Here is a 26,971-nt window from a genome sequence, read left to right on the forward strand (position 1 = left end):
TCTTGCATGTAACCTTTAAATAGACATCCCATCTAATTGTTAATCTTCTCAGACACACGGTACTTCTCGTATATCAGGTACTTCATTCAAAACAAAAACTCAAAATTTACAGCGTTGAATTAACTAACTAGCTGGTTTAAAAATGAACCAATGAACTAATCATCCAATAATTTCTTCTAATCCCTTCTAACATGTTTTATGTATAATTCAAACACTTTCATAAACATGTGTGTACTTATGTTTTTTTTATAGCCAGGCCACATTGGACTATCTATTGTGTCCTCCGAGTGGACTGAACCCCTGATTTTAGCGTTGTTAATCCGTAAATTCTCCACTGTCCTGTTGATTTTTAGGTTATGCAATCATCAAGTGACATATAAAAACTCTTTCTAGATAAAACAATGCAAATATCTAAATTTGAATAAAACCACAACATATCTTATGAAACTGACTTCATCTCCAGATTTTAAAATCCTTTGAAAAATCCTATTATACAAATAAAAGAATGGCACATTGAACTTAAACATCAGAACTTAACAACAAAATAACTGATAATTAACGACAAATATAAACATAAAATCATTAATTGTGTGAAACACATTAGTATAATAAAACCTTTAATAAAAATAAATCTTATTTCTTATGAACATTACCCGATTAATGTAGATCACATAAACCTGGGTTTGGGGACTCGCCAGCCACCTAAATATATATACAAAAAACGTCATGATTAGTACAAATAGAGGCGAGAGTGAGCTGTTATTTCTATTATTCTCAAATATTACCAAGAATTAGGGCTCCACTAAGCATTAATCAAGACCTTCTTATGGTTTACTGTCTCTAAACGGTACAATAACCAAAATATTGCCTGGTTGAGATAATCCACTGGCACCATCCATGATAGCATTGTAGACATAGTCTCGACAGTAATCTCAGACTCTTCAGCTAATTGTTTTACCTCTTCCAAAGTCTTTTTTGAAGTTAACCAGGTGATTCTTATGCAGTCGCTGTACCTTAAATGAAAATAATATTAGTTTAGCTTTGGTTTGAGCTATCAGTTTCATAGACGCTGCTCTTTACTACTGTGGGCTGGATATCTTCAATCCTTGTTGTCACTAAAATCCAACCTTTGTTGGTGTAACTGCATTTGAAACTAGTTAACGTCATATCTTTGTTTCTATATGCGGTATATTTCCAATGTGCACTCTTGCTCAGGGTCAGTTACACAAACATTGTGCTGCTCAAAAAGGGTGACGTCTTACTTTCCTCTTGATTGAATGTATAACCAATTAAGTTTAGATTTTCTTGTGTTATTTTTGTGGACAACCCTTGAGCTTTCATTACCAAATCTGCTTAAACAAAGACAGTTATCCATTAAAATGTTGCAAGGTTTTCCATCAATAATTCTATTAACCTTTGGACTCATTTGTTGAAATAATAAAGTCGTTTTATCTCATATTGATCTGACTTTTGCCTTTATTGCCGTTTTGCGATGACTGTTTGGCTCTTTGTTGTACCTTTGGTAGTTTTGGGTTCTGGGACTCATCCTATATATAACATTTCTTAGTTTATTATCGTCTGTTAGTTTGTCACAACTTCGTACGTAATGTCCGTGTTTCCCCACACTTATAGTAGTCTCGTTTTTGGAATATTTTTGGAAGTAAGTATTATTTCTCACAGTATTTCCTTACAGTTCCTCTCAATGTGCCCTTTTAAATAGAAGTTTAAACTCTAATGTTTCTTTCATACATCTCTTCAATTCCAAATAACTGCTTTTCTAACTAATTTTTAAGTTTTTCTTGACTTCCATTATAGGTAGTTGTCATTTCCATACTATTTGACCCTTAATTCGAGCATGGTGCTTTTAATTGTTTATACATAGATTTAGTTAGTTGAAGTTCCATCGCTAAACACAAGGCTTTTTTTAGAGAGTTACACTTAGTTTGCTTTAGTCTATATCGCATATCCTCATACACCATAGCATCTATGAATTGGTCACGTGCCAACGAATCCATTATTTTATGTGAAAAATCTGGATAAGATAATTGGATAAACCTTCTTACATTTTTAACAACTTCAACTAAATTTTCGTCATTCCTTTTTACGCTGCTTCTAAATTTTGCTTTAGAAACTTCCTTCTGATGTAACACCCCAAACCTGTTTGATAAGGCGGCCATTAACGTGATATAGTTGTTATGACACTATTTTTGGAAAGTTACTTAATATTGTTAAAGCTGATCCTTGCAAACATCCATTAAGATTAATGGCTCTTTGTTCCCTATGCCATTCATTTACCGAGAAAATTATTCCGGACCGTGGCTAACGTGTCACAGTACATTTCCACCATAATCCGTTGGACTGAAATAGCATGCTAAATTCCATATTTGGATGAGTAGTGATACAGCTGAAACACTCCAGGAAGATTCTGTGCTCACATGTGGTGAAACAATAGTTGTAATAGTTTATTACAGGACTGGTTATCCTTTTGTGTATTCCAAAGCTAATTATATGTGATGACGAAAGTTTTAAACGGATGTAAATAGAGGTGTGGCTAGTTTAGTCCTTGTGTTCGCCAGTTCAATTTCTAGATGTTTTATCGGGATGCTGATGTTCGTCTTTATTTCATTGGTGCTCTTCTGCATATTTCTTGTGGTTTCATTGATTGTTACTAACATTGATCTGTACTTTGGTTGGTTGATTATTTTGAATTAAGATCAGAGATGCATGATAAGCTGTCTGTGCTCTGCTCACGATGGGTATCGAAACCCAGTTTCTAGCAATGTGAGTACTCAGACACACCGCTGGACCAGTGGAAACCATTATCCATACTTGTTTAATTTGTTATAATACTTCTATACATTTCCTACGATTTTTTGCATCTTGTCTTCATCAGAATGGTAGAGGCTCACATATGTTTCTAAATCTCATATCTCGTGCTTGTAATTTCTTACTCTTTCTTCTTCGTCTTCCTTTAATCCACTGTAACATTCGTTCTTTATCTTCTTTTAATTTTCTGTCTCATTCTTCGGTGGACTCAGCAGATACCCTGATGTGGCTTTGCTATAAGAAAACACACATACACACACACTTTTATTCCTTCTTGATCTGCTCCCTAGTGAGTCTATGGCAAGTTTTTGCAACGCTAAAATGATGGGTTTAATTCTCGCACTTGCTAGAGCGGAAATAAACAAATGCACTAAAAAGAAACTTTCTTGATTGTTTTTTCACTGTTACTTTTCATCATTTCCAGGAAATTTATGTTCTCGCTTTGAGCATTCATAGTGTAGGCCCGGCATGGCCAAGTGGGTTAAGGCGTTCGAGTCGTAATCCGAGGTCGCGGGTTCGAACCCCCTTGCACCAAACATGCTCGTCCTTTCAGCCGTGGGAGCGTTATAATGTGACTGTCAATCCTACTGTTCGTTAGTAAAAGAGTAGCTCAAGAGTTGGCGGTAGGTGGAGATGACTAGTTACCTTCCCTCTAGTCTTACACTGCTAAATTAGGGACAGCTAGCACGGATAGCTCTCGTGTAGGTTTGCGGAAATTAAAGAACAAACAAAGAAACATTTATAGTGATGGTAAAGTTTGATTCTGCTTTTTTAACATAACAATCCTATTTATAACACAATTTTTTTATTGTTGGATTGGTACGTTTTTATATTATTCGGTTAAAATGTTTATTTGTTTGAAGCTAATTGTGTGTGTTTCTTATAGCAAAGCCACATCGGGCTATCAGCTGAGTCCATCGAGAGAAATCGAACCTGCTGATTTTAACGTTGTAAATCCATAGACTTACCTCTGTACCAGCTGGATACTTGAAGTTAAGCATAACGCTACATAAAGGGCTATCTGTGCTACACCGACCACAAGTATCGAAACCCGCTTTTTAGCACAATAAGCCTTCAGGCTTACCACTGTACCACTGAAGGGTAGGAGACAGTTCCACTCAATTCAATTATAATATTTTTTACTTCTACTTTTATAACTTGTACAATTCCCATATAACTAAATATAAAATTACCTCACAAGAAAATTTTAATATTTTTAATTGTATCGTACTTCTCGTATCCCTAGTACTCGTTAAAAGCCGAACTTCAAAACGTATGGCGTTGAGAAAGTTAACTGTTTTGTTTTTGAATTTCGCGCAAAGCTACTCGAGTGCTACCTGCGTTAGCCGTCCCTAATTTAGTAGTGTAAGACTAGAGGGAAGGCAACTAGTCATCACCACCCACCGCCAAATCTTGGGCTACTCTTTTACCAACGATTAGTGGGATTGACAGTCGCATTATAACGCCTTCACGGCTGAAAGGACGAGCATGTTTGGTGCGACTGGGATTCGATAACCAGCCATCCTCAGATTACGAGTCGAACGCCTTAACACGCTTGGCCATGCCAGGCCCAACTCGCCAGTTAACTTGTTGGCTCAAACGTCAATCAACCAAGCCAGACTCACTAACCAAATAATAAACTTTTCTAATCTCTTCTAATACGTGTTTTATATTGTTTAAATCGTTTCCTGAATTTGAAAAAATGAACATCATGTGATGTAAGTATCCTTCTAAAAAACAAACAATATAAACGTCTATATCTTTTTTAAATAAATAACAGCCTGCAACAATATCAATCCCTAAGAATAAAAAAAAAATTGTAACCTGTAAATCTCAAGAAATTTCATAAAGAGATGCAAACCGAAACGTAAAGCAAAATAATAATAATACACATTTCTATGTAGCTGTTTGTTGTCTTTCTCGGAAATATAAATATATTTGCATTATTAAATATATTTAAACTTTAGAAGTTTGTCTGTTTCTAATTTTGCACAAAGCTACACGAGGGCTATCTGTCCTAGCCATCCCTAATTTAGCAGTGTAAGACTAGATGGAACGTTACAAGTCATCATCACCCACCGCCAACTTTGAGCTACTCTTTTACCAACAAATAGTGCGATTGACAATAACATTATAAAGCTCTCACAACTGAAAGAGCGAACATGTTTGGTGGAATGGGGATTCGAACCCGCGACTCTCAGATTAAGAATCGAGCGCCCTGATCACGTGGCCGTGCCGGGGCACGTTAAAAAGTAAATCGAGAGATGAACATTGGTACTTCCTTTATGTGGCTGTTTTTCTTCCGATTAGTTGCTTTTTTCTAATTTGTCGTGAACATGCAACAAATCAGAACAACGTAAATGTTTACTTTACATTTTCACAATTTAAAACAGCAGTCGACTTGTAATCCGAGGATTGCGAGTTCGAATCCTCATCCCACCAAACATGTTCGCTCTTTCAGTTGTGAGAGCTTTATAATGTTATTGTCAATAGCACTATTTGTTGGTAAAAGAGTAGCTCACGTTGGCGGTGGGTGGTAATGACTAGCTGCCTTCCCTCTAGTCTAACACTGTTAAATTAAGGACGGCGAGCGCAGGTAGCCCTTGTGTAGCATTGCGCGAAATTGAAAACAAAGTAACACGCATACAGTAGTAGCAAAAAGGAAATGTCGAAGTTTTTATTATTTTATAGTGGAAGTTGTAATGTTTCATACTGTAGAATTGGTCGTTTTATAATTATCAGGTTGTGTGAATATTGTAGCTAATTTCATTTAACAACCTCGGTATCAGTAGACGCACTGGCTTTGGAATCATTTCCAAATTACACAGTTAGATCCAAAATTGACGACAAAGACAGATAAATAACTATGACTCGTTGTTTTATTAATTCTGCCAGTGGTCAAAGTGTAGCGGTATACGTTGATTTGCTTGTTTGTTTGTTTGTTTTTAATTCCGCGCAAAGCTACACGAGGGCTATCTGCATATCCGTCCCTCCGTCCCTAATTTAGCTGTGTAAGACTAGAGGGAAGGCTGCCAGTCATCACCACTCACTACCAACTCTTAGGATACTCTTTCACCAACGAATAGCGTGATTGACCGTCACATTATAACTCCCCCAAGGCTGAAAGGGTGATCATGTTTGATGTGACGGGGATTCTAGCCCGCGACCCTCGGATTACGAGTCGAGTGCCTTAACCACCTGGCCATCCCGGGCCACGTCAGTTTGCATACCAGTGAAAACAATAATAAAGACGGGCTGAATGACATACCGGAGCTGAAACTGAATAAATAATAAACGGTTCTACTGTTGTAAATATATATTGTATATTTATTTATTATTTACACCTCTTGTTTCGCAAGAAAACGTTTTTGGTTTATGTCGATAGTAAGTTTCATCTCAAGACACTGCCTTTGTACTCCGTGAGGGCCATTTTTCAAGTCTCCCTTCCCCCCAATCCACTTTAAACACTGCAGGTGACTATAACTGTTATTCCTACACAAAAACTGTTTTTGTCTGATTACATGAAGAAATCATTCGTCTTTCATAAAAGCATATCCATTTTTAGATTAAAAAAAATTGACAATATGAGTATATCTCACAGCATAATTACGATTAGAAATGTTTTAGTTTCTGAATATATTTATTTAGATATATTGAGATGGTTTGAATAAAACAAAGTTATAGGGTGAATCATATAAAAATAAGATTAAAATAATATAAGTCACACCCCCTTTTCACTGACCTGTTGCCGATGTTTCTGAGCTACGACAGAGCCATCTAGTTAAACTTTTCGTCAATCTTATTTTGAATTAATACTGTAACTTTGAATAAAGTCGTTCCTCCCCATTTAAGGTGTTATAAACCAGAAAATCTTAAAGTAACATTTATTTTAATGAAACGCGTATTATGATATTGACCACATACAAAATAATACTAAAGATTGTTTACTTAGATTAAAATGTCAAACCTCATGTATCCTTCCGCGAAACGAAACGTGACCAGAGAAAAATATATTGACAATTATTTTATTAGAAAGAGAATTATGCCCACAATGTTTACCAAAACAGAGTGATTACTGAATTCTTTTCGTTGGGTTATGAACTTAATCTCCTAATCAAAACTTATTTATACGTAAACAGGTTCAGAAATTTATATTTTTGTTACACTTGCCTTAATTGTGTTTATGGCATCAACAGAGTTCTACCTCAAGTGTTGCCAGATCAACACAGTGTTTTATTACGAGAGCATCAATTCGCACCGATACTGAAAGGTTAGAGTAAACTGATAGAGTTAAACTCAAGGTATTGAGGTACATAACATCTGATCAAAACCTTTTATATGTATATTAATAGGTATATAATATCAGATGTGTTTGTATGTTTTTTTTTTATTTCACGCGCAAAGCTACTCGAGGGCTATCTGCGCTAGTCGTCCCTAATTTAACAGGGCCAAGTGGTTAAGGCACTCGACTCGTAATCCGAGGGTAGAGGGTTCGAATCCCCGTCACACCAAACATGCTCGCTCTTTCAGTCCCACTATTCGTTGGTAAAAGAGTAGTCCAAGAGTTGGCAGTGAGTGGTGATGGCCAGCGCAGATAGTCCTTGAGTAGCTTTACGCGAAATTAAAAAAAAAAGTCAACACTTTTTTCTTTAATTATTATCTGAATGGAAACGGAAAATAAAGATTCTACTGAAGTGAGATAGATTCAAATCCCCAGCTGTCAATAAATTAAGGTTAACACTGTAGACCACTACATCATTCCTTCATTTCATATATTCCACTTACCCCTGTTGGAGAGCAATTTGCCATTAAGGTTATCAAAAATATTAATGCACGTGCTGGTATTTTCAAACCATCAGAATTCCCTAGTTCAGATCAATATCTACCAGATAGTTACTACATGCTTCTTTTCTTCAACGAGAAGACAAAAAACAACAATTTTACTATTTTTTACTGCTTATTTCTCTTAGTATTTATTCGTTTCAGAACAAGCCCACAGTAAGCTATCTGCTGTGTCCATCACGAGGAATCGAACCATGGATTTTAACGTTGTAAAAACGAGCTCTAACAAACGTTCTACCGGAGGATCTCTTAGTATAAATTGAGCAGGAAGCTTCTGTTTGTATATGTGTGTGTGTGTATGGAAGTAAGAGTGTATGATAACACTCGAGTTAGTCAAGGTTGGCCCGACATGGCCAAGCGTGTTAAGGCGTGCGACTCGTAATCTGAGGGTTGCGGGTTCGCATCCCCGTCTCGCTAAACATGCTCGCCCTTTCAACCGTGGGGACGTTACAATGTAACGGTCAATCCACTATTCGTTGGTAAAAGAGTAGCCCAAGAGTTGGCGGTGGGTGGTGATGACTAGCTGCCTTCCTTCTAGTCTTACACTGCTAAATTAGGGACGGCTAGCACAAATAGCCCTCGAGTAGCTTTGTGCGAAATTCAAAAACAAACAATAGTCAAGGTAGTTTGGTGTTACTGATTTTAAAAATGAAGTAAGAATTTGTCTATAACCGCTAGATGCTGTGGTGTTGTAGTGTCTCAATATTCTCTCAGCACTGTCTGAAATTCTATGCAATTAACTCAGTGCAATAGGGACCCGGCATGGCCAGGTGGGTTAAGGCGTTTGACTCGTAGTCCGACGGTCGCGAGTTCGAATCCCAGTCGCACCAGACATGCTCGACCTTTCAACCGTGGGGGCGTTATAATGTTACGGTCAATCCACTATTCGTTGGTAAAGAGTAGCCCAAGAGTTGGCCAGGTGGTGACGACTAACTGCCGTCCCTCTAGTCTTACACTACTAAATTAGGGACGGCTATCGCATATAGCCCTCGTGTAGCTTTGCGCGAAATTCAAGAAACAAACAAACAAGCTACTACAAAAAATGAAACTGTTTCCGAATGTTGATTATCTCTAAGTGTTCGAATTGTAATAGTTTTATTCAAAATATTCTTATATGTAGTTAAAATAATAACTTTTTCTTTAAAACTTTATTTATTCATTGAAAATTACATTTAATAATTTTTCAAAGTCCCCCAGTGGCTTAGCGCTGTGTCTGCGGACTTATAACGCTAAAAAGTGGGTTTCGATACCCGTGAAGGCGAAGAACACTGATAGCCCACTGTGTAACAATAGTCAGCACCACTTATTGCCAACTCTCGGACTCCTCTTTTACCAACAACTTGTAGGATTTACTGTCACATTATAATGCCCCCACATCTGAAAATTACGATCCAACTGCCCTGTCAGACCTTCCTCTGGTTAGAAATTATAAACAAGAAGACACGGCCTCAGCCTATAATCTTTGACCCAGCTATTTGTTCCACGTAACGTAAAGTTTCGCATAATATTTACAAACTTGTTAAAATTAATCAAATCAAGTCTGTTACATGTTGCATACTTTTTAAGTAAAAAGCTTTAATTGTAATAATACGTCCACCAGACATAAAGTAGCTTGGTCCCTAAATATGTTACAAAACCAAGTTTGTATTTAAGGAAAGTTGTTTATACTTAATTACTAACGTGCACTGAAAACACTACATATAAACTTTTAGAATATTTTAATGTTAATAACTTCTAAGACTGACATGTTCCACCTACTCTGTTGCGAAAGTTAGAAGAGTAATTACTGATACCGAGACAAAAACTACATCTTTTAGTCTAAATACTTGTAAACAAAAGCATACTTTCTCGAACATATCTATGGACTTTTACATATTATATAGCATTAATAACTTAATTTAGCTTTTAAAGAAGAATTGCAAATGAATTATCATTGGCAATCTTTTTGAAACCGAATCGTAAGGAAATCTTCTGGCCAACACATTTGTTTTGTTTGGTTCAATCGTGTAATTAATGACACATTATAAAAGGGTTATATTATGTTTATGCATTAATTTTAAAGGGTTTAAGATTTCTAATTTGATAATCTCGAATTTCAAAGATTTCACTTCTGTCTATTTCTTTAGAAATTCTTTCTTGCTGTCAGCTGGTTTGAATCTCTTTGCTTATCCAGAGGAAAAGAACCATTGAGAAAGAAATAATTCTAAGGGTCTTGCTTATCAGTCGTCAAATATTCCAATTGCACAACAATAACACCTTGACATCTTTCATAAAATATTTAAGACTTTTAACTATATTTGTAAAGTTCAAGATTTGTTGATTTTTGGTTTTTTTTACAAGTAAAATCTCGAGAGAATAGTAGACTTTTCAAACATGTACACTTTTGGTACATCTATCTTGCCCTACAATAATAATGCATTTTATTTTAGAAGCCAAGTTTTGATGATATTTAAAAATGAATATTTTCTAACCGACACATCTTGTCTTTTTAAAAATTACAGACATCATTTCATTGTACCAAATTGTAATGACATTCTAAAGATATATTTTCTGGCCCACCCATCTTCTCCCTTTAATATTGACACATATTAAACAATATTGGTTTAATATCAATTTGCATATCAAATCAGCAATTATGAAAATGATTTCTTTGTTTAAGGATTTTCGCTCAAAGTTACTCGAAGGCTATCTTCGCTAACTTCTTAATTTAGAAGTGATAATTTAAAGAGAAGGAAGCTACTCAATACCTACTGTTACTCTAATGGAATAGTAGGATTGATCAATACATAATAATGCCCCCATGAATAAGAGGGTGAACATTTTCTGATGTGAAAATTGAGACTGCAACCAGAAGATTTGGAGTCGAGCATCTTAACTATCAGGCCTAGTGAAAGTAAACTCCACCACTTTTTTTATTAAATCGATCTATTTCTCTGTTAGCCCTAGAAATGAGTGAGAGGTTTAAAAACCTCTATAAAATAAGACGAAAACTGTAATACCTACAGGTTTATATTTTTAAAGGCTTTTTATACTTGCATCGAGTTATGATTACAGTTTGTTTCTTTTTTCCAGTCGCCCCAAACATGCTCGCCCTTTGTCTCCCGCTGGTCAGCGGTAAGTCTACGGATTTACAACGTTAAAATCAGAGGTTCCATTTCTCCCGGTGGACTCAGCAGATAGCCCGACGTGGCTTTGGTATAGGAAAATACACACTGTGACTTAATTGAACGGCTGTTTATTAAAAGTGTACTAGTCACATATTTTTGTCTCGGCATGGCCAGGTGGTTAAGGTACTCGACTCGTAATCCGAGGATAGCGAGTTCAATTTTCCGTCACACCAAACATGCTCGCCCTTTCAGCCGTGGGGGCGTTATAATGTGACGGTCAATCCAACTATTCGTTGGCAAAAGAGTAGCCCAAGAGTTGACGGTGAGTGGTGATGACTAGCTGTCTTCCCTTTAGTCTTACACTGCTAAGTTAGAGACAGCTAGTACAGATAGCCCTGGTGTAGCTTTGAGCAAAATTAAAAAAAAAAAATCGGAATTGGAAGTCTTTTTGTCCTCCATCCTTAACTTCGGTTAACATATTAGAATAACTAGACTGCCTCTTTCTAACTGGATAGATGATCTTTGTTCAGTGGTTTTGTTCTGTTCCGCTCTTTCTCATTATCTCATTAGTTTATGTAGTATATTTGGTCACCATTTTCTGGAGGAGGGCAGGTATTCATTGTATATTAAATGATATTTTGGTCTTCGTAGGTATATAATTATGTAGTGTTTCCCGTCTTAAAGGGTATTATTATATATTTCTTTGTTAAATGGTATTTTTATTTGGTTCATTGTTAAAGAATTTTCTTTATCGTGGTATTACATTTTAAATTTAGATCACAGTGTGTTTATTTTATGACTATTGTATTGACTAAAAATTATAGTTAAATGGTTTCTCATTATTGCTATATGTTGTATGTGTTTTAAGCTATGACTAAAGGAATTTTTCTTTCACTTCTTTTTTAGGATTCCATAGCTGAGTTTTGGGGTTCTTTGATGAAGGTTTTTGTCGTCCATGTGGCTTATACTTATGAAAACAAAAACCAAGGTTCTTTTTGACCGTCCATCGTGAGTACAGCGTTATGTTTACGGATGTCCACCGCTAAAATCAGAAGTTCGATTCCCCTCAGTGCGGTCAGTAGATAATACGATGTGGCTTTGCTATAAGAAAACTCCCACACATACATGCTTTTTGACCACGTCACGAGTTTAAAGTTCATTGGGTTTAAGTTAAATTTGTTTGATGGCTGAAGATCAATAAGATACAAGGTAATATGCAAAAATATCATGTGCGTTTGAGCCATCTTTATTCATGTTTAATTTTTTTTTACTTTTGTGAGTTATTTATTTATTTCTATGCAGTCTTGACATTTTAAGACACATGTTTCAATAAATCGTCGAAATTGTTTAACTTTATTTTACTTTATGTCTCTGTTTTTCTCATAGTAAGTAACACGTACTTTGGAACTGAAAACATTACAGAGTCCTTTTGCTAGCTAAATAGAAAGTTGGTGTCTGTATGTTCCACTTGGTAAATGTTATGAATGGCCAGTCACGTGGTGACACTATTGTGAAAGAAAGGATACAAGGTTTATCTCTGGATTAAGACCTATAAAAGTTCTTAGTTCTACTTGATTTTCATTGTGACTAATTCCATAGAGATATGTCTCGAGGAACAGAAAACTCTAGAACTATTGGTTTCCTGCTCAATCCTCCCATTTTAAAGTGGACCATATTTGATACTTGTGAGGGAGTAATTTTACCTGAGAATATCACTCATGATAGTTCACAAGTTGAAGTAAAAAATACCTCAGACTAAAAAAGTTATCTTTTGAAATATGTTATCGGAGAAACAAATAAATGAAACAGTTTGTTTAGTGTTACTCACAAAGCTCTACGATAGGTTACTGGTGCTTTTTCTTGAGTATCAAAACTTGAATTTTAACATGATAAGTCTTTGGATTTCCTGTTCAACGACCAGCAACTAAACAATATATATACCCAAACTGTTTGGTGAATTTTCATATTATTAGAGCTTGGGGTAAATTATGCATCACCTTACATAAGTGTACCAAAAGTTAAGTATGATTAAAACACGTTTACTTATATATATCTTACCATCTTAAGTCATCATTAACCAACTAAAGAAACATAAATCTAACCTCTAATCTATTTTTAATCAGAATAATAATATGCAAAACTGGCCTTAAATTTTCTTATTTCTTTAATGACAGTTTGTATTTTACTTTACACATAACAAAAGTAAAGTCTGCTATTTAACGTTGTTATTATATAACTAGAAGAATCATCATTTTAATTACATTCATTTCTAGAATAACTGTTAATGTCTTGTTTAAAATCTGCCTCTTACTGTGTGTGTGTGTGTTTATTGCTAAATTGTTTCCAACTCTGTTTTGTGTGTTTTAAAAATTTGCAAAATCTCTTTTTTATACAAAAATTAAATACCTCCATAAATAGTATATCAGACCTGATTCACGTTTACTATAGTTTTTTTGATAGAAGATTCTCCCGCTGGTACAACGCTAAAATCAGGGGTTCGATTCCTCTCTGAAAACGTCAAAAGATAGCCTGATGTAGCTTTGCTATAAGAAAACAAAAACACACTGACAGAAGAAACTTTTCTGTAAAGCTGCTACCTACACTAATTCCATTGTGCGATTTTAAAGGTAGCTATTGAAACTAATAATAAAGCAACACACAATATAAAATATACATAATATTGAAAATTATCTTGAATAAATGAGCCGGCAGTTTTTGTCTTTATATTATTACATAAATATGTAAGGTATCAATTCAAAAGATCGCTTACAAATTGGTGTCAAGACTGTGTTTGCTATAATTACTTGATATATGCTATTGTTTGTCTAAAAATAGCTTCAAAAACTTCTTACTGAAAATAAAAACTTTCATTCATTAAAAGTTTCAATCATCTATGTAATTAAAAGAAGAATATGTGTCAGTTAGTCAGTATGTGTATGCGTGATAGCTCACATGGATATCTAATATTCCTATTGGCTAATTGTACAATGGTACTTTTATATTTATACGAGTGCAAAAGGTAAATCACATTTTACGATCATTTTTCCGAAGAAATTTAAAATTACGATCTTTATAAGATTAAAGACAATTTCTTCAGTAACATAAACAAACACATAAGTTAATTCTGGCGATTATCATAAATATTCATTGCCTAAACTTCCTTCATTTTCAATGTTTTACAGCTATTATACTCGAATGACAATAATTACAAGCTCCAGATGATATGCACTCATGAAATTACACGTTTCAGTTCATACACATATAATTTTTTAAAAAAACCTGTAGTTAAAAATGAAGATTATCTAGAAAGATAAAGTGTTTATACAAAAAAATGTTGTGTACAAAAATATGTTTCATTTACTGTAATTATATGGTTTTACACTTCGTTACTTTAAATCTGAGTACAATAACTTCATATTATACTTGGTATATTTTTCTTTCTTCCATGTCCAACTACGTTATTGATTTGTTTTGTTTTGTAGATTGTTGTTGTTGTTGTTGTTGTTTTGAATTAAGCACAAAACTACACAATGGGCTATCAAAACCCGGTTTTTAGTGTTGTAAGTCCGTAGACATACCGCTGAGCCACTGGGGGACTGGTTTGTTTTGAATTTAGCGCAAAGCTACACGAAAGCTGTCTGCGCTAGCCGTTCCTAATTTAGCAGTTTAAGGCTAAAGGGAATGCAACTAGTTATTACCAACCACTGCCAGCAATTGGGCTACTCTTTTACCAACGAATAGTAGAACTGAACGTTACATTATAACGCCCCCACGACTAAAAGGGCGAGAGTGTTTGGTGTGCCAACTACGTTATACAGCAACTGCAATTTAAAGAATTTATCTATTTCAAACACATGTCCTTCTTATATATAATATTCCGCTTAATAAAGATGAATTTGTTAATAAAATTTATTTTGACTTTAGCTCATATGGAATAATATGCAGTTCGTATGCGAGAGTTTGTGAATTTAATTCTATCTATATACAGTGTTATTGTTTTGTCAGTATTCAAATAATTTTAAAGTATGCATATTACACAAAATACAAATTTAACCCCTACTTCAAGGATCGTCAACCTACGACTATTCTGCAATGTCCACCAAGGATAATTGAATCCATGATTTTAGTATTATAAATCCAAAGAGTTACCACTGTTCCACTAAAGTACCTTTGGTTTTTTTTAGGTTAAACTGTAGGGCATATTGCAGTTCTCGAAATGTTTTGGTCTTAGAAAAACACAGAAAAAAACAATAAACTTCTTTGAAGGGTCGCCGAGTTGTTCATAATTATAATTTTTTATATACAAATTTAGTTTGAATACACTAGAGGGCAGAATTTCACTTTCCATTAGTCAAAAGCTTAGCCCTATAATATATTATTTGATGTGTTACCGAGCTCTAATAAATAGAAGTTTTTCTTTAAATTTAGAAAATGTAAACGTGTTTTCAATGTCATTGCAACAAAACAACATTGAGAAGATATCATCACAGATACTGTTAACAGATATTAGAGAAATTTAGTTAAACTGGAGTCTGGAGAAAGTAAAACGTAGAAGTGATATATACGATAGTGTTAATTATTAGTACTGCTATTACTAATTTGTCTTATAAGGTAAATAAAAAATAAAATAGAATTAAAAGTTGGTATAGACCCTAAATTTTAGAATATTGAAATATGGGAATTTTTACTTTCAACAATTTCATTTCTAAATTCTACCTGTTTGTAGAATCTAGACCTAAGTAAGACTAAATGTATTGTTTCGAAAGCTGCAATAACATAGGTATTTGAAAGTAAAAGGAAACTGAATTTAAAACAAAGTAATGACCAACCATAAATAATGCAATAATTTTGATTAAAATCGTAATTCATATCTGAAAATTTAACAATAATCAAAATTTTTATGGTCTTGTTGTTTAACATGGTATTCTGTTTTATATAGGAATTTTACTTTCCATGGAGGATCTTTTGGTGAAAGAGCAAGCTGTTTTGGAATCGTATTTCCATTCTCTTGCCAATTTTGCCTATGACAAGGCAAAAGAAACTGTGGTAATTTTTCATTAGTTTTATATATATATATATACTGGAAGCATGATGTAATTTTGTTTTCATCACAGCCAAGTAAAATTTGTCTTTCGCTCAAAAGTATTTGAAATATATATACTCATGATAGTTCAGATTTGAAAGAACATTTCAATAATTATTAGAAAGAGCAAAAGTGTTGTAACAGATTTTCATACATGTTTAACCAATACAAGAGATAAAAAATATCAGTTGTCACCTCACTGTGAACAATATGTTGTTATTTTTTCAACTTTTGAAATTATATATGTGTTTATCTGAATTATGCATGGTAACTTTTTTCTATACTAATCAATTTTATAAAAAATATTCTGTGAGAATTTTTAATTTTGTTTCAGGAACGTGAACGTGATGCTGCACACAAAGCTCACCAGACCACCTGGATCTTAAGTAGCGTGTTAACAGCTCTGTCTCAGCTTGCTGCATGTGAAAAAAATTACACTGGCTTGTTGTTTTTGGTGCCAAAAGGGTTTCTTCGAAAGATGTGTGTTAACAGTTTCATTTAAGTTTTCTCTTTCCTGATATTAGGTTTTACGTGTATATAAATGTAATAATAAAACAATATTCATTTTAGTTGCTACAATGCATACTTTTTGGCATCAGCTCATTTTTTTTAAACTTGCTTTTATTATATTATAATCCTCATACATCCGTATATCTCACCTCATATGTTTGTAATTTCAATGTTTCTATGCACCTCAGACTTGTATTATTAAACAGAATGAAGAAGACATATGTTTTTTCATTAATAGCAGGTAATACAAGTTTACAACTAATTCTTTGAATGTGTTTTAAAAAATTACTAGTTTTTTTGGTAAAAAGTAAAATGACTGAAATGTATTTATGGTTTGAATACAGAAAAGCAGGCCATTTGATAAGATCTAAATCTGTTCTCTTCATTTAGTGAATGTAGCAGGTTGAGGTTAAATTTTATTTCATATTCTGGTATATCTTCCTAATGTAAAACTGTTTTGAATTTGTGTCGTGTGTGTGATTAATTCCTTTACACTATGAAAATAAATTAATTTCTAGTCAGTCACTGTATCCAAAATACCAGGTTTGTTGCATCAAACATTTTTTGTCACAAATACACAAGTACAGTTGTATGTTCATAATTGTATCACACACCAAGGAATAACAATAATCTTGGTGAATGTTTTATGAATTAATTGGATTATTTAGGCAGAATGTAGTTAGAATTATTATTGTTTTATTACCAAGGAAATAAAACTTTACATTTGATAAATTCAGTTTTGATTTGTTCCAAGTTCATAAAAAGATCTTGTTTCTATAGAGTTGCAAACAATTTCTAACACTTTTATTACCATTGTATTTCAGAGCTCTCTGAAAACAATATATGAAACTCTGCGTGGCGAGTTTCGAAGACTGGAAGAAAGAAGTACTGGGAAGTTGACACCTTCCTCTAGCCCATCTGTAACACCCACTCCTTCATCGTACAGTCCATCACCTTCAACTCCTATAGCATCTCCATCATCAACTGCTAGCAGTCTTGTAGGCACTCCCGTATCTAGTTCTACGGGTAGCACACACAGTAATTATTTACCTGGAATAGTTGGTCATTCTGTCGTGGGTAACAGCCCTCAGTCTGGTATAGATATGTTAGAGAAGTTCATTGGACATCTGTGTGGTCAGCTTTTCCACTATATCTGTGCTCGTATAGACTCTATGACCTTGTATCTTTTGATAACATATTTCTTTACTCAGGATATTAATTTGTAAGCTTAGGGTGTTATAACTCATAGAAAATATTATTGTTATTTGATTAAACTATAATTTTCTTTATTTGTTAGATTACCAATATATTACAAGAAAAATTATAATATAAGAAACTTTTGAAAATAAATTTGTATTTTGTTATTTTGTTTAAATTTCACTTTTTTTTTATGCATTGAACAATACTGTGTTTGTTTCACTGTTCCAATTTTAAAACTAATACTTGCTCTAAAGAAAGAAGACAGAAACAAATGACTCTATTAATATGATGAAACGTAGTAACTTCAAACAGATGAAAAGCAAATTCTTGAACCAATGATTATAATATTTCTAACTCTCATCTTTTTTTCTGTCCTTTTTTTTTAACAACCTCCAATTCATAATTTTGTACTTTAAAGCAGTTTGGAATATACAAGGAATAAATCTTGCAGATTAGAACAACCAATAACCAGAATGTTACAGTTTAAGTGTTCAAAACTTGTGAAGCATTAGAAAACAATTTGGCTAACATCTGTAGTTTGTGATTTTTATTGCTATAAGCCAAACTCTAGCAAAATTAGATAGTAACATTTAATTTATCTTCTTTTTAATACTTTTACGTCGTAGCTAAGTATTACACATGTAGACAGGTTACACATTAATCTTTAAGGTAAATGTCCGGCTCCTACATGTTATACAAACTTGTGATATTTGCTACTTGGTCAAAAACAAAGTTAAACTATCTTTCTATAACCAGATATGACTTTTTTTTTACTTTGTATTCAGTTCTGGATCCTTTATGAGTGTTTTAAATAAGATATTATTAAGCTTATTTCATCAGATATTAACATTAATAAATTTATTCACTTTAACTTGAACTCAGCTATTACAAAATGTACACAATGAGCAATAACAGATTTATCAACTACAAGGAGCTGATCCCTGCAGTCACAAACGTTGTCAACAAAAGTCGGACACTGTTTCATCATCCTCTTCTCTCTCCTCTCAAGTCAGCCTTTTGGTAAGTAAGGTGTTTTATTTTCTATGTGCACTATTTCACTTCCACCATCAAGTATGCTTGCTGTTAAGTTACTTGTATTGTTTGTTAAGTGTAAAATTTCACTTCCACTCTTGTCTCTCAAGTGTGTCTGTTGGTAAGTTATTTGTATTGTTTGTTAGGTGTAAAGTTGCACGTCCACTTTTTTTTTGTCTTTAATTAAGTCAGCTGTATTGGTTCGTAAATGAAAAATATCACACTCCTATCTTCTGTTTTTTTGGTAGTTCAAATGTATTGTTTCCTGGATTTGTCATCTGTGCATCCCTCAAAATCTATATTTAGATAGATCTTAATAGAGCTAGATGATTACTGTTTGTAATTGATTATCCACAAACATTTATTACATTCATTAGTTTCATATAAAATAAAATAATTGGTTAATCAAAATTTGTGTTAATTCAGTTGATGCCACAGAAATAATCAATTAATTAAGTTTATGGTTTATATTATTTCTTATTATTATTCCAACTGTTCAAGTAATTGAAATATTGTCATTATGATTTTACATTACTACATTTGATTAACTAGTGTTTGATGAGCATGAGGCCATAATGGCTTGGTAAGTAGAGTGGTTATTTCATGATACAAGGTCTATGGGTTCAATTCATGTTGCCATTGAACATAGCTGCCCGTTCAGTCACAGAAGCATATCCTACCTGTTTGGGTTTATTTTTCAACACCAACCCTATTTGGGTCCAACTTTCTCCACTTTGTCAATGTTTGATGGAGCTCTCAGTTCTCAAGCACTTCTCCCTCTGTTTTTGTATACGAGTTTCTGTGTTGTTTGGGGATATGGGCTTCTCTGGAAGTCCTTATTATATTGGGTTAGGCACATACATTCTATTCAGTGAGTTCTGTGTGGCCAATGGACTCTTGCTCAGGATCCCTTGGACTCCCAACTTACCCTTCCTCTTTCCTTTATAGATAATCTGCATTGGTGGTTGAACAAGGACACCACAGCAATGAAAGTAGTGCTTTTTCCATCTCATCCAGATTTGCATCTGTTCATAGATGCTTCTCTCCATGTTTGGTGAAGGCTTCTACACAGTGGCCTCAGAACAGAATATCTTACCATATCAACATCTAGTTTCTAGTGGTACAGTATGCTTTGGTTCTTTGATTCATTTTCTTCTTCTGATACTGAAGCAACACTTCGTGTTCCATTCTAACAAGTCTAACATTGTGGTCTATATTGATCACTGAGGGAGTCACTTGTTCCTGTTCTCTTTTTGGCAGAGTATTAGAACATCTTTACTAGGCCCATATGCTGTTGATAAATGTCTTTGAATGTCACATTCCAGGTGCTTTTCACCTTCTGGCAGATTGTTTTTCACGATCTATCCAGTTTAACCCATAGATTGGTCTATGCAGCCAGTGGGTACTCCTCAGCTGGATGCTTTTGCCATTTTACTTGAACACCAGGTTACCTTTTTTAGGGGTCTGGATCCTCATCCTCAGCCCCTGGCAGTGGATATTCCCAGTCAGGATTGGACCATCTTGTATCTTTTGTGTTCCTTCTGACTTCATTGATCTTTTTGTCCCAAGTTTCTTCCAGATTATGCTATCAATATTATTCTTAACTACACTACCCTCCTTATATTTGAACTTTATCTTATTCTTCCATGTCCAATCAGATTTATTTCTACTCATTTTAGTGCCTGGGTATTGTCAGTCTGACATATTTCTCATTCATGTTTTACATACTTTTCTCTCATCCACATGTCTTCTACTTTATCTAGATTAATCTTTCCTACCCCAAACTTTGGCATTTAATGAGGAACTTTTTTCCTTCTCACTGATTTTACCTCCATTCATTTTCCACCTTGATTCCTAGTCTGATTAGGATAACATTCTGTGTCCAATACTCGCTCTTCCTTGTTACATTACCCACGTGGTCTCCTTAGTGGTTCCAGTTCTCTCACCTCTCCAATTCCTAGCACCATTCACTTGTACCTGAATTTGTCAACTCATTCAATTGCTTTATTCCTCCCTGTTTCTTTCTTCCTGAATTCTGTTTCAGGTGCTATCATATCAAATAATTCACCTTATTTTATTCCTGTTACCTCAACTCCATCACCCATTGGAAGAAATTCTTCATTCAGACATGTACTACATCTCAGATATTCCTCTCCTGATATCTTTATTTGGGTGGCTGTTATTTTGTTGTCAGGGTACTGTCTTCAGCTTGTTGCCATCCTTCAAACTTTAGTATAGCTGTTACTGGTTAAGTTATCTTTTCTCTATATATATTTTTCACCTCTAATGACAAGCATTACCAGTCCAGGTATGCTTTCTATATGTCAAATGTGCACTACGCGGCCAAGATGTATAACCATGGCGAAGGACCCACTCTTTTGAGAAGGGGTGTTCTACAAGACGACTAGTACATTTCCTCATGATATATTGGCTTTGTCAATATGCCTGTTCCAGACCATACTAACCCATGGACTTACATGTGGCAAGCAGAAGGAAATAGTTGCCCATCCTTGCTGTCCCTTCGATTGAATAAATAAGGATTGGTCTGCTTTTCGAAATAGATTTTTCATGGTCACCCATTGCACTGTTTTCAGTGTTGGCATTTTTCCAGATTCTCGCTGCATTTTGTCCCACCCACCCCTTGTTAAACTTGTGAAGTAAAGAAGTTCCTTCCACTTTCTTGTTTTGAGCAATTGAGATGGGGTGGACCATGAAAGAGTCCTCCTGGAAATGATCACTTCCTTACAGTTCAAAGTAGGGAGGTGGTGTTCTGCTGGTGTAGTTGGCATCCTCCAATCATGTGCTAGTAGGTCTCTGAGGTTGATGTTGCATCCACCTTATGTATGGTTCTGTATGTAGGGTGTAGTTGCTTATATTTACTACTTGCTGTCCACTTCTGTGAAATGGGATCCAATAGGTTTCATTGGGCCCTAATTTTTATGTGGTTTTATCAGTGGGATGATGATGTGCATGTCAACAAATAATACACTCCACCTTTGTTCAACATATCCCAGAGGTCAATGTTCCACACATCTTCTGTATGGTTTTATCAGGAAGGTGAGGTTGCTCATAATTTATAGATGCGATCCACTTCCATGTGGTGGGATCTGGAGATTGCTATTGTGCTTCAGCCTGTGTGCCATCCAATTTAGAGGATGTTGCAATTTGTTTTGAATAGTTACTTTGATGTATCTTAATGAACTATTAAAATAGTTAGATATGTAGGCCAGATTTTAAATCTTGCATGAGCACTCATTATTGAACAATTAGCAGTGATATGTTTTAATTAAATGGTAAATTGGTGAAGTTTGTGTACCTTGTTTAAACTTGTATGAGCAGTTTTGCACAACTGTAAAAATTATCTAAATAATTTACTAAACTGTTTAGGTATGTGGGCCAAGTTTTAAGCACTGATAGATATGGCTAGATGATTTAATAAACTATTTGGAGAAGGCCCACATATTGGTGAGAGTCTCACTTCCTCCTCTGCAACCTGAGTTACATCTGTTTACAGAAGATTCTCTTCAGAGGTGGGGTGCATGAATTGATAGCCAGGAGATTTGGGGTCATTGGTCTGTGTAGGAGATTTCCTCTCAGACTGCTGGCTGTTTGTCAGGTTTTGAATCATATGTTTTCTCTTGCCAGTCATCTGCAGGTTATGATTCATTTTAACATTTCTACTGTGTAACTTCTATTAATCACTCAGGGTGAACAAGATACCATTTCCAGTATTTTTGCACTTTGGATCTTCTTTCTTAGACCCACACATGTCAAATGTTTTGATGACATATCATGTCACAAGTGCTTTTACTATCCTGCTCAGATCTTCTTTATCCTAGATGTGGTCCCAGCAACCTGCCATTTTTTGGTGTCTCTTTCTGCATCTGGGTACACCCCTTACTGCTGACCCTCAATCTCAGTTACATTGATTCCAGTCCACAGTTCCCCATACTCTAGCCTCGGCTATTGATGCCTTCAGCCATTATTAGTTTCCTTTGTTCCTTTATGTTTACCCATCCCTCCATTTACATCTTTGGGTGGTCTTCTTTATACATGCTACTCTAGTTGCTCATTCCAGGTCCACTGAAACTTGGTTCCATAATTTCCATAGACTGCAGGTGATCCCTTTCTCTTCCATTCCACACCATACTTATTCCATCTTCTCACTTTGCTTTTTTTAAGGTCCATGGCTAAATTTTCCAGTTTCTCTCACATAATAGCATCACATTTAGCCCATTCCATTTGCTTTTCTTTGGCCATTTGTCTATGTAAATAAGGCATTTATCTCTCCTGCATTGACTCAGGGTTTCTGGGCTTTCACTCAGCAGTTGCTTTGAATATCAGAGTGTCTCATATAACCCTCTGAGAAGGGTTCTTTAGTCTCCTCAATTTTGGGTGGCATTATCTCATAATTTCAATTTTTTCTATTTGCATATGGTTCTTTTTTCCCCTGTTCATTCCATATTGATTCATTTCTTCTAACTCCATCTACCACTGAGGCATTCATCATTTCCAGCCTTGGAAATTATTGTGGTCCTTCCTGCCCTAACCTTTCCTCAGTTTACATCTCTATGTGTTCTTTATTTTACTTGTCTTTAATGACATACAAGTTCCTCCTCCTGGCCTGTGATTGTCATAGGTTGGATAATTTCATCCTCAACATTACCAGGTCCTTGTACCTTATTCTTTATCCTGATCATGTTTTTCTTCCTACAACCTATGCAGCTTAAAATTTTCAGGTCTCCTATATGCTTATCCTTATTTCTCATTTCTGACCTTTTCCTGATCCAGATGGACTCCTCTGTCCTGTGTGTGCCCTCCATTGATATATTACTCACTTAGCTTTATTTTGGGGTCCTTGTTTCTGCCTGTTACTCCATTTGCAATCTTCCTTTTCCTGTGATATTTCCCTGGTTAGCCTGACATCATGGGTTCAACATGTGATTCAGGTGACTAATTCCTCCTTATCTCTTTCCTGACCATTATGTGGTTATTAATAATGTGGTTCATTTTGGGCTTGTTCAGTATCATGAGAGCTAAGTTCATGTGATGGACTTCAGATACTGGATGATGCATTCCTGGGTCCTGGTATTAGACCACCCAGTGTGTTCTAGGGCTTGAGGTGAAGACAGTATAGGTTTTGATCTTACCCTTGCTAGGATATTGATACCCAGCAAGAAAGGTTTTGGACATAGTTGACTTGCCAAGCATGGTTTGTTGCTAGCTAACCACTCTACACTTTGGTGTACATCATCTCTTATCCATCTTCCATCATGGGATTGAATGATTCTACTTCTTTTATTTCCCTTTGTTGCACCATCTTTCCCCATGTAGATGAACTCTCTTCTTGTTTTGCCATATTAAAGATAGGAAATAAAAGTTGCTGTAATGAGTTTAAAAGATATTCTAATGTAATATGTATTTATGTCATCACTCTTAAAGATATGTAAATAATTAATGATAGTTTTGGCATTAGGTTTTTGGAAAATATGTTGAAGTTCTAGATAAGGCCCAGAAAAGGTTTTAGAACAAGTTTACAGCAAGTAAATTATAAGAACTTTGTTTTATTATTAATATAAATTAAGTGTAGAAATGAGTTACATAGACAACTTTCACTGTGAATATGTTCATGTATTTTTGTTTTAGCTTTGAGTGCAAATCTCTCTTAAAGCTAATAGAAGCTCAAATAGAAATGGAAGAGCTTCACTTTCTTCCTGCACTACTAAATTTATACAATGCTCATACTCGTATTGGATCTTGGACTTCCACTATGAACCAGAGTGTTGAGGTATGTTTATTTGATCTTGTACCTATCACATTGAGATATTGAAGGTAAAATATAAAAGTTATACACTGGAAACTAAATTGAGTCTCTGTCATTCCTTATAAAGATTAAGCATATGACATGCAAGGAATCTATTTCTAACCTTAAAAAATTACACTCTGCATCTTGTTATCTCTTTATGTGGTTGTTTTAGCTAAATCCTTAAATATCAAAAAAACTTTCTTAGGTATCAGAACTTTTTCCAACACATTGTTTTCTGGTTTATATATATACACACACACAGTAATGCTCATAGAAATCTTCTTGTAAAATTAAAATTAGGCTTAAGTTTATTTTTGAATAACAAGTGAAATTTAGCTGATCTGATAACAGAGCTCACCAGGAAAGAAAGAAAAGACTTTTACACCAATCTGAGATTGATTTTGTATTAATATCTACAATTGTTTGTTGTTGTTTTTTTGTTAAAGTAGCTGAAATATGATTTTATTATTAAAATTTAGTAACATAATAAAGATCTTCAGGATATTTGTCCCTTATGTTACATTAAGTATGGACAAATGTAAAGCTTTGATGTAAGTGAATGTAAGATGTTTAGGACATTAAGAAAAAGACATTTTATAACCAAAATAGATTTGTATGCTTGATTATTTGAGAAGGTGGTTTTTAATATCTCATTTTTTCATATCAAAGGCAGTTTCATAATTCTCTTAAATTAATTGTTTTTGAAATGTTTTAGTGGGAGATTATATGTTTCAACCTTTAAATTAGTTTTATAACTAACAACATCATTGCAAGACTGTTTCAAGTTTCTTTACTGTATCAACAAGGTTACCATTCTCATGCATAATACTGGAGTGAAAGTTTTTTTTTAAGAAACTGTTTTAGACTCTAGACTTTTAATTCTTTTCTAATCTAATTCAGATCACTTTAATTCAATCACAATCCTGATATGATTAAAATACTAACAGATAATTTTAATGCTGAATGGCTTACCTTTTTTAGATACCAAGGTTGAAGTTTTTAATGCTTAAGTGTTATCAAAGGCCAACTTTTACAGGACAGTATTTTCATTTTGGTAGTTTTTTGTTTTATTTTACCCTTTGGATATGAGTAACATAATTGGTGTGTTAATTTATTCAGCTTATAACATAGTTCTTTTTTCCTCATTCCAATGAAATACAAAACATAAAGGCTATGTTACCAGGAATTGTTTAAAAACTATGATTACTCCAAAAATTAGTAAACAAGTTGAAAACAAAAAAAAAAGGTTTGTTGTATTCTACTGTTTACTAGTAATAATTATATAGAAATTACCATAAAATTAAATCTATTTTGAATAACAAAATTTAGAATTGTCTTTAAACCAATATTTCATTTATGTAATTATATAAATTTAAAGACAGGATTCATATTATGCATTGCTCTTATGTCATATATAAATTGACATGTCCATGATGTCTTTGGCTATATAGATTCTACAAATTATTGTCTGACCTCACAGCTTATAATCAGTTGTCCATACTTTACTACTGCTCAGAGGACTGTGACATAAATGTCATTTCAAAAACTAACATCTTAGTGAGTGCAGATGGTAAAGAAATGCTCTTTGTTTCAAAAATAATTTTAATGCATTGGAAAATACACATTTTGTTTGTCATATATATCTCTGCTTTTTTTCTCTGTTGAAATAGTACCATCTACAAACTCAATAGAAAAATATAGATTATTAAGTCATATGTTGTGTAAAAAAAATGATTAAAATACAGATTCATTACGTACTAAACATGTTCACCTTTTCAGCTGTGTGGGGATTATAATGTGATAGTCAATCCCTCTATTCATTGGTAAAAGAGTTGGTAAAAGCTCAAGAGTTGGCAGTGGGTGGTGATAACTAGCTGCCTTCCTTGTAGTCTTGAACTGCTAAATTAGGGACAGATAGCCCTCGTGTAGCTTTGTGCAAAATTCAAAAATAGACAGTTTCATTAAGATTCCACTTCTTATAATCCATCAGTTTTATATGTTTTAAAGACTTGAGCAGATAGTATACTTGAGATGTTAAAATACACTGTTTTACTGAAAACCCTTATTTGACCAGTAAAGATGTGATTATTGATAGTATATTTTTTTCTGATGACACATATTACAATATTTTGTGTTTGGTTTTCAGATATTACTGCATATAAAATACATTATACAGTAAAACCTGTCAAAAGCGGAATTGCACAGGACCGAGTAAAATTTCCGGCTTAGACAGTGAACATGCATTTACTTAATTATATATAATTTGTGAGCTGAATGTTATGTTTGCTTGACTCAAGGGAAGTAAGTTATTTTACTGTTTATATTATACAGGATGTCCCAAGAAATGTATACACACTTTGATTATAAATATAATGTTTATTAAGATATATCTAGGTTTTATAATTGAAGTTTAAGAAAACAAGTGAAGAATCTTTTTGAGTTATCACAGGTATTCAAACTGATGACCATTCTGATTCAGGCACTGCTGATAACGTGGACAGGTGGAATTGCAAACTTCACAAATAATTTCATTTGGTATTTAGGTGCATTCTCTTTCACTTTCTG

General features: G+C 34.2%; 1 protein-coding gene across 1 annotated transcript in view; it reads left to right on the forward strand.

Moving 5' to 3' along the window:
* The first annotated feature begins 1,606 nt into the window (after positions 1–1,606).
* LOC143223997 (KICSTOR subunit 2-like) overlaps positions 1,607–26,971 on the forward strand; it is a 39,871-nt gene continuing 14,506 nt past the window's right edge. The window contains exons 1-7 of the mRNA XM_076452463.1: positions 1,607–1,660; positions 11,682–11,763; positions 15,715–15,821; positions 16,193–16,342; positions 17,193–17,548; positions 18,451–18,588; positions 24,247–24,388. Of these exons, the coding sequence (XP_076308578.1) occupies positions 1,607–1,660; positions 11,682–11,763; positions 15,715–15,821; positions 16,193–16,342; positions 17,193–17,548; positions 18,451–18,588; positions 24,247–24,388 (1,029 nt within the window). The remainder of the gene's footprint in view (positions 1,661–11,681; positions 11,764–15,714; positions 15,822–16,192; positions 16,343–17,192; positions 17,549–18,450; positions 18,589–24,246; positions 24,389–26,971) is intronic.

Source organism: Tachypleus tridentatus, chromosome 8 (assembly GCF_004210375.1).
Source record: "Tachypleus tridentatus isolate NWPU-2018 chromosome 8, ASM421037v1, whole genome shotgun sequence".
Classification (NCBI taxonomy): domain Eukaryota; kingdom Metazoa; phylum Arthropoda; class Merostomata; order Xiphosura; family Limulidae; genus Tachypleus; species Tachypleus tridentatus.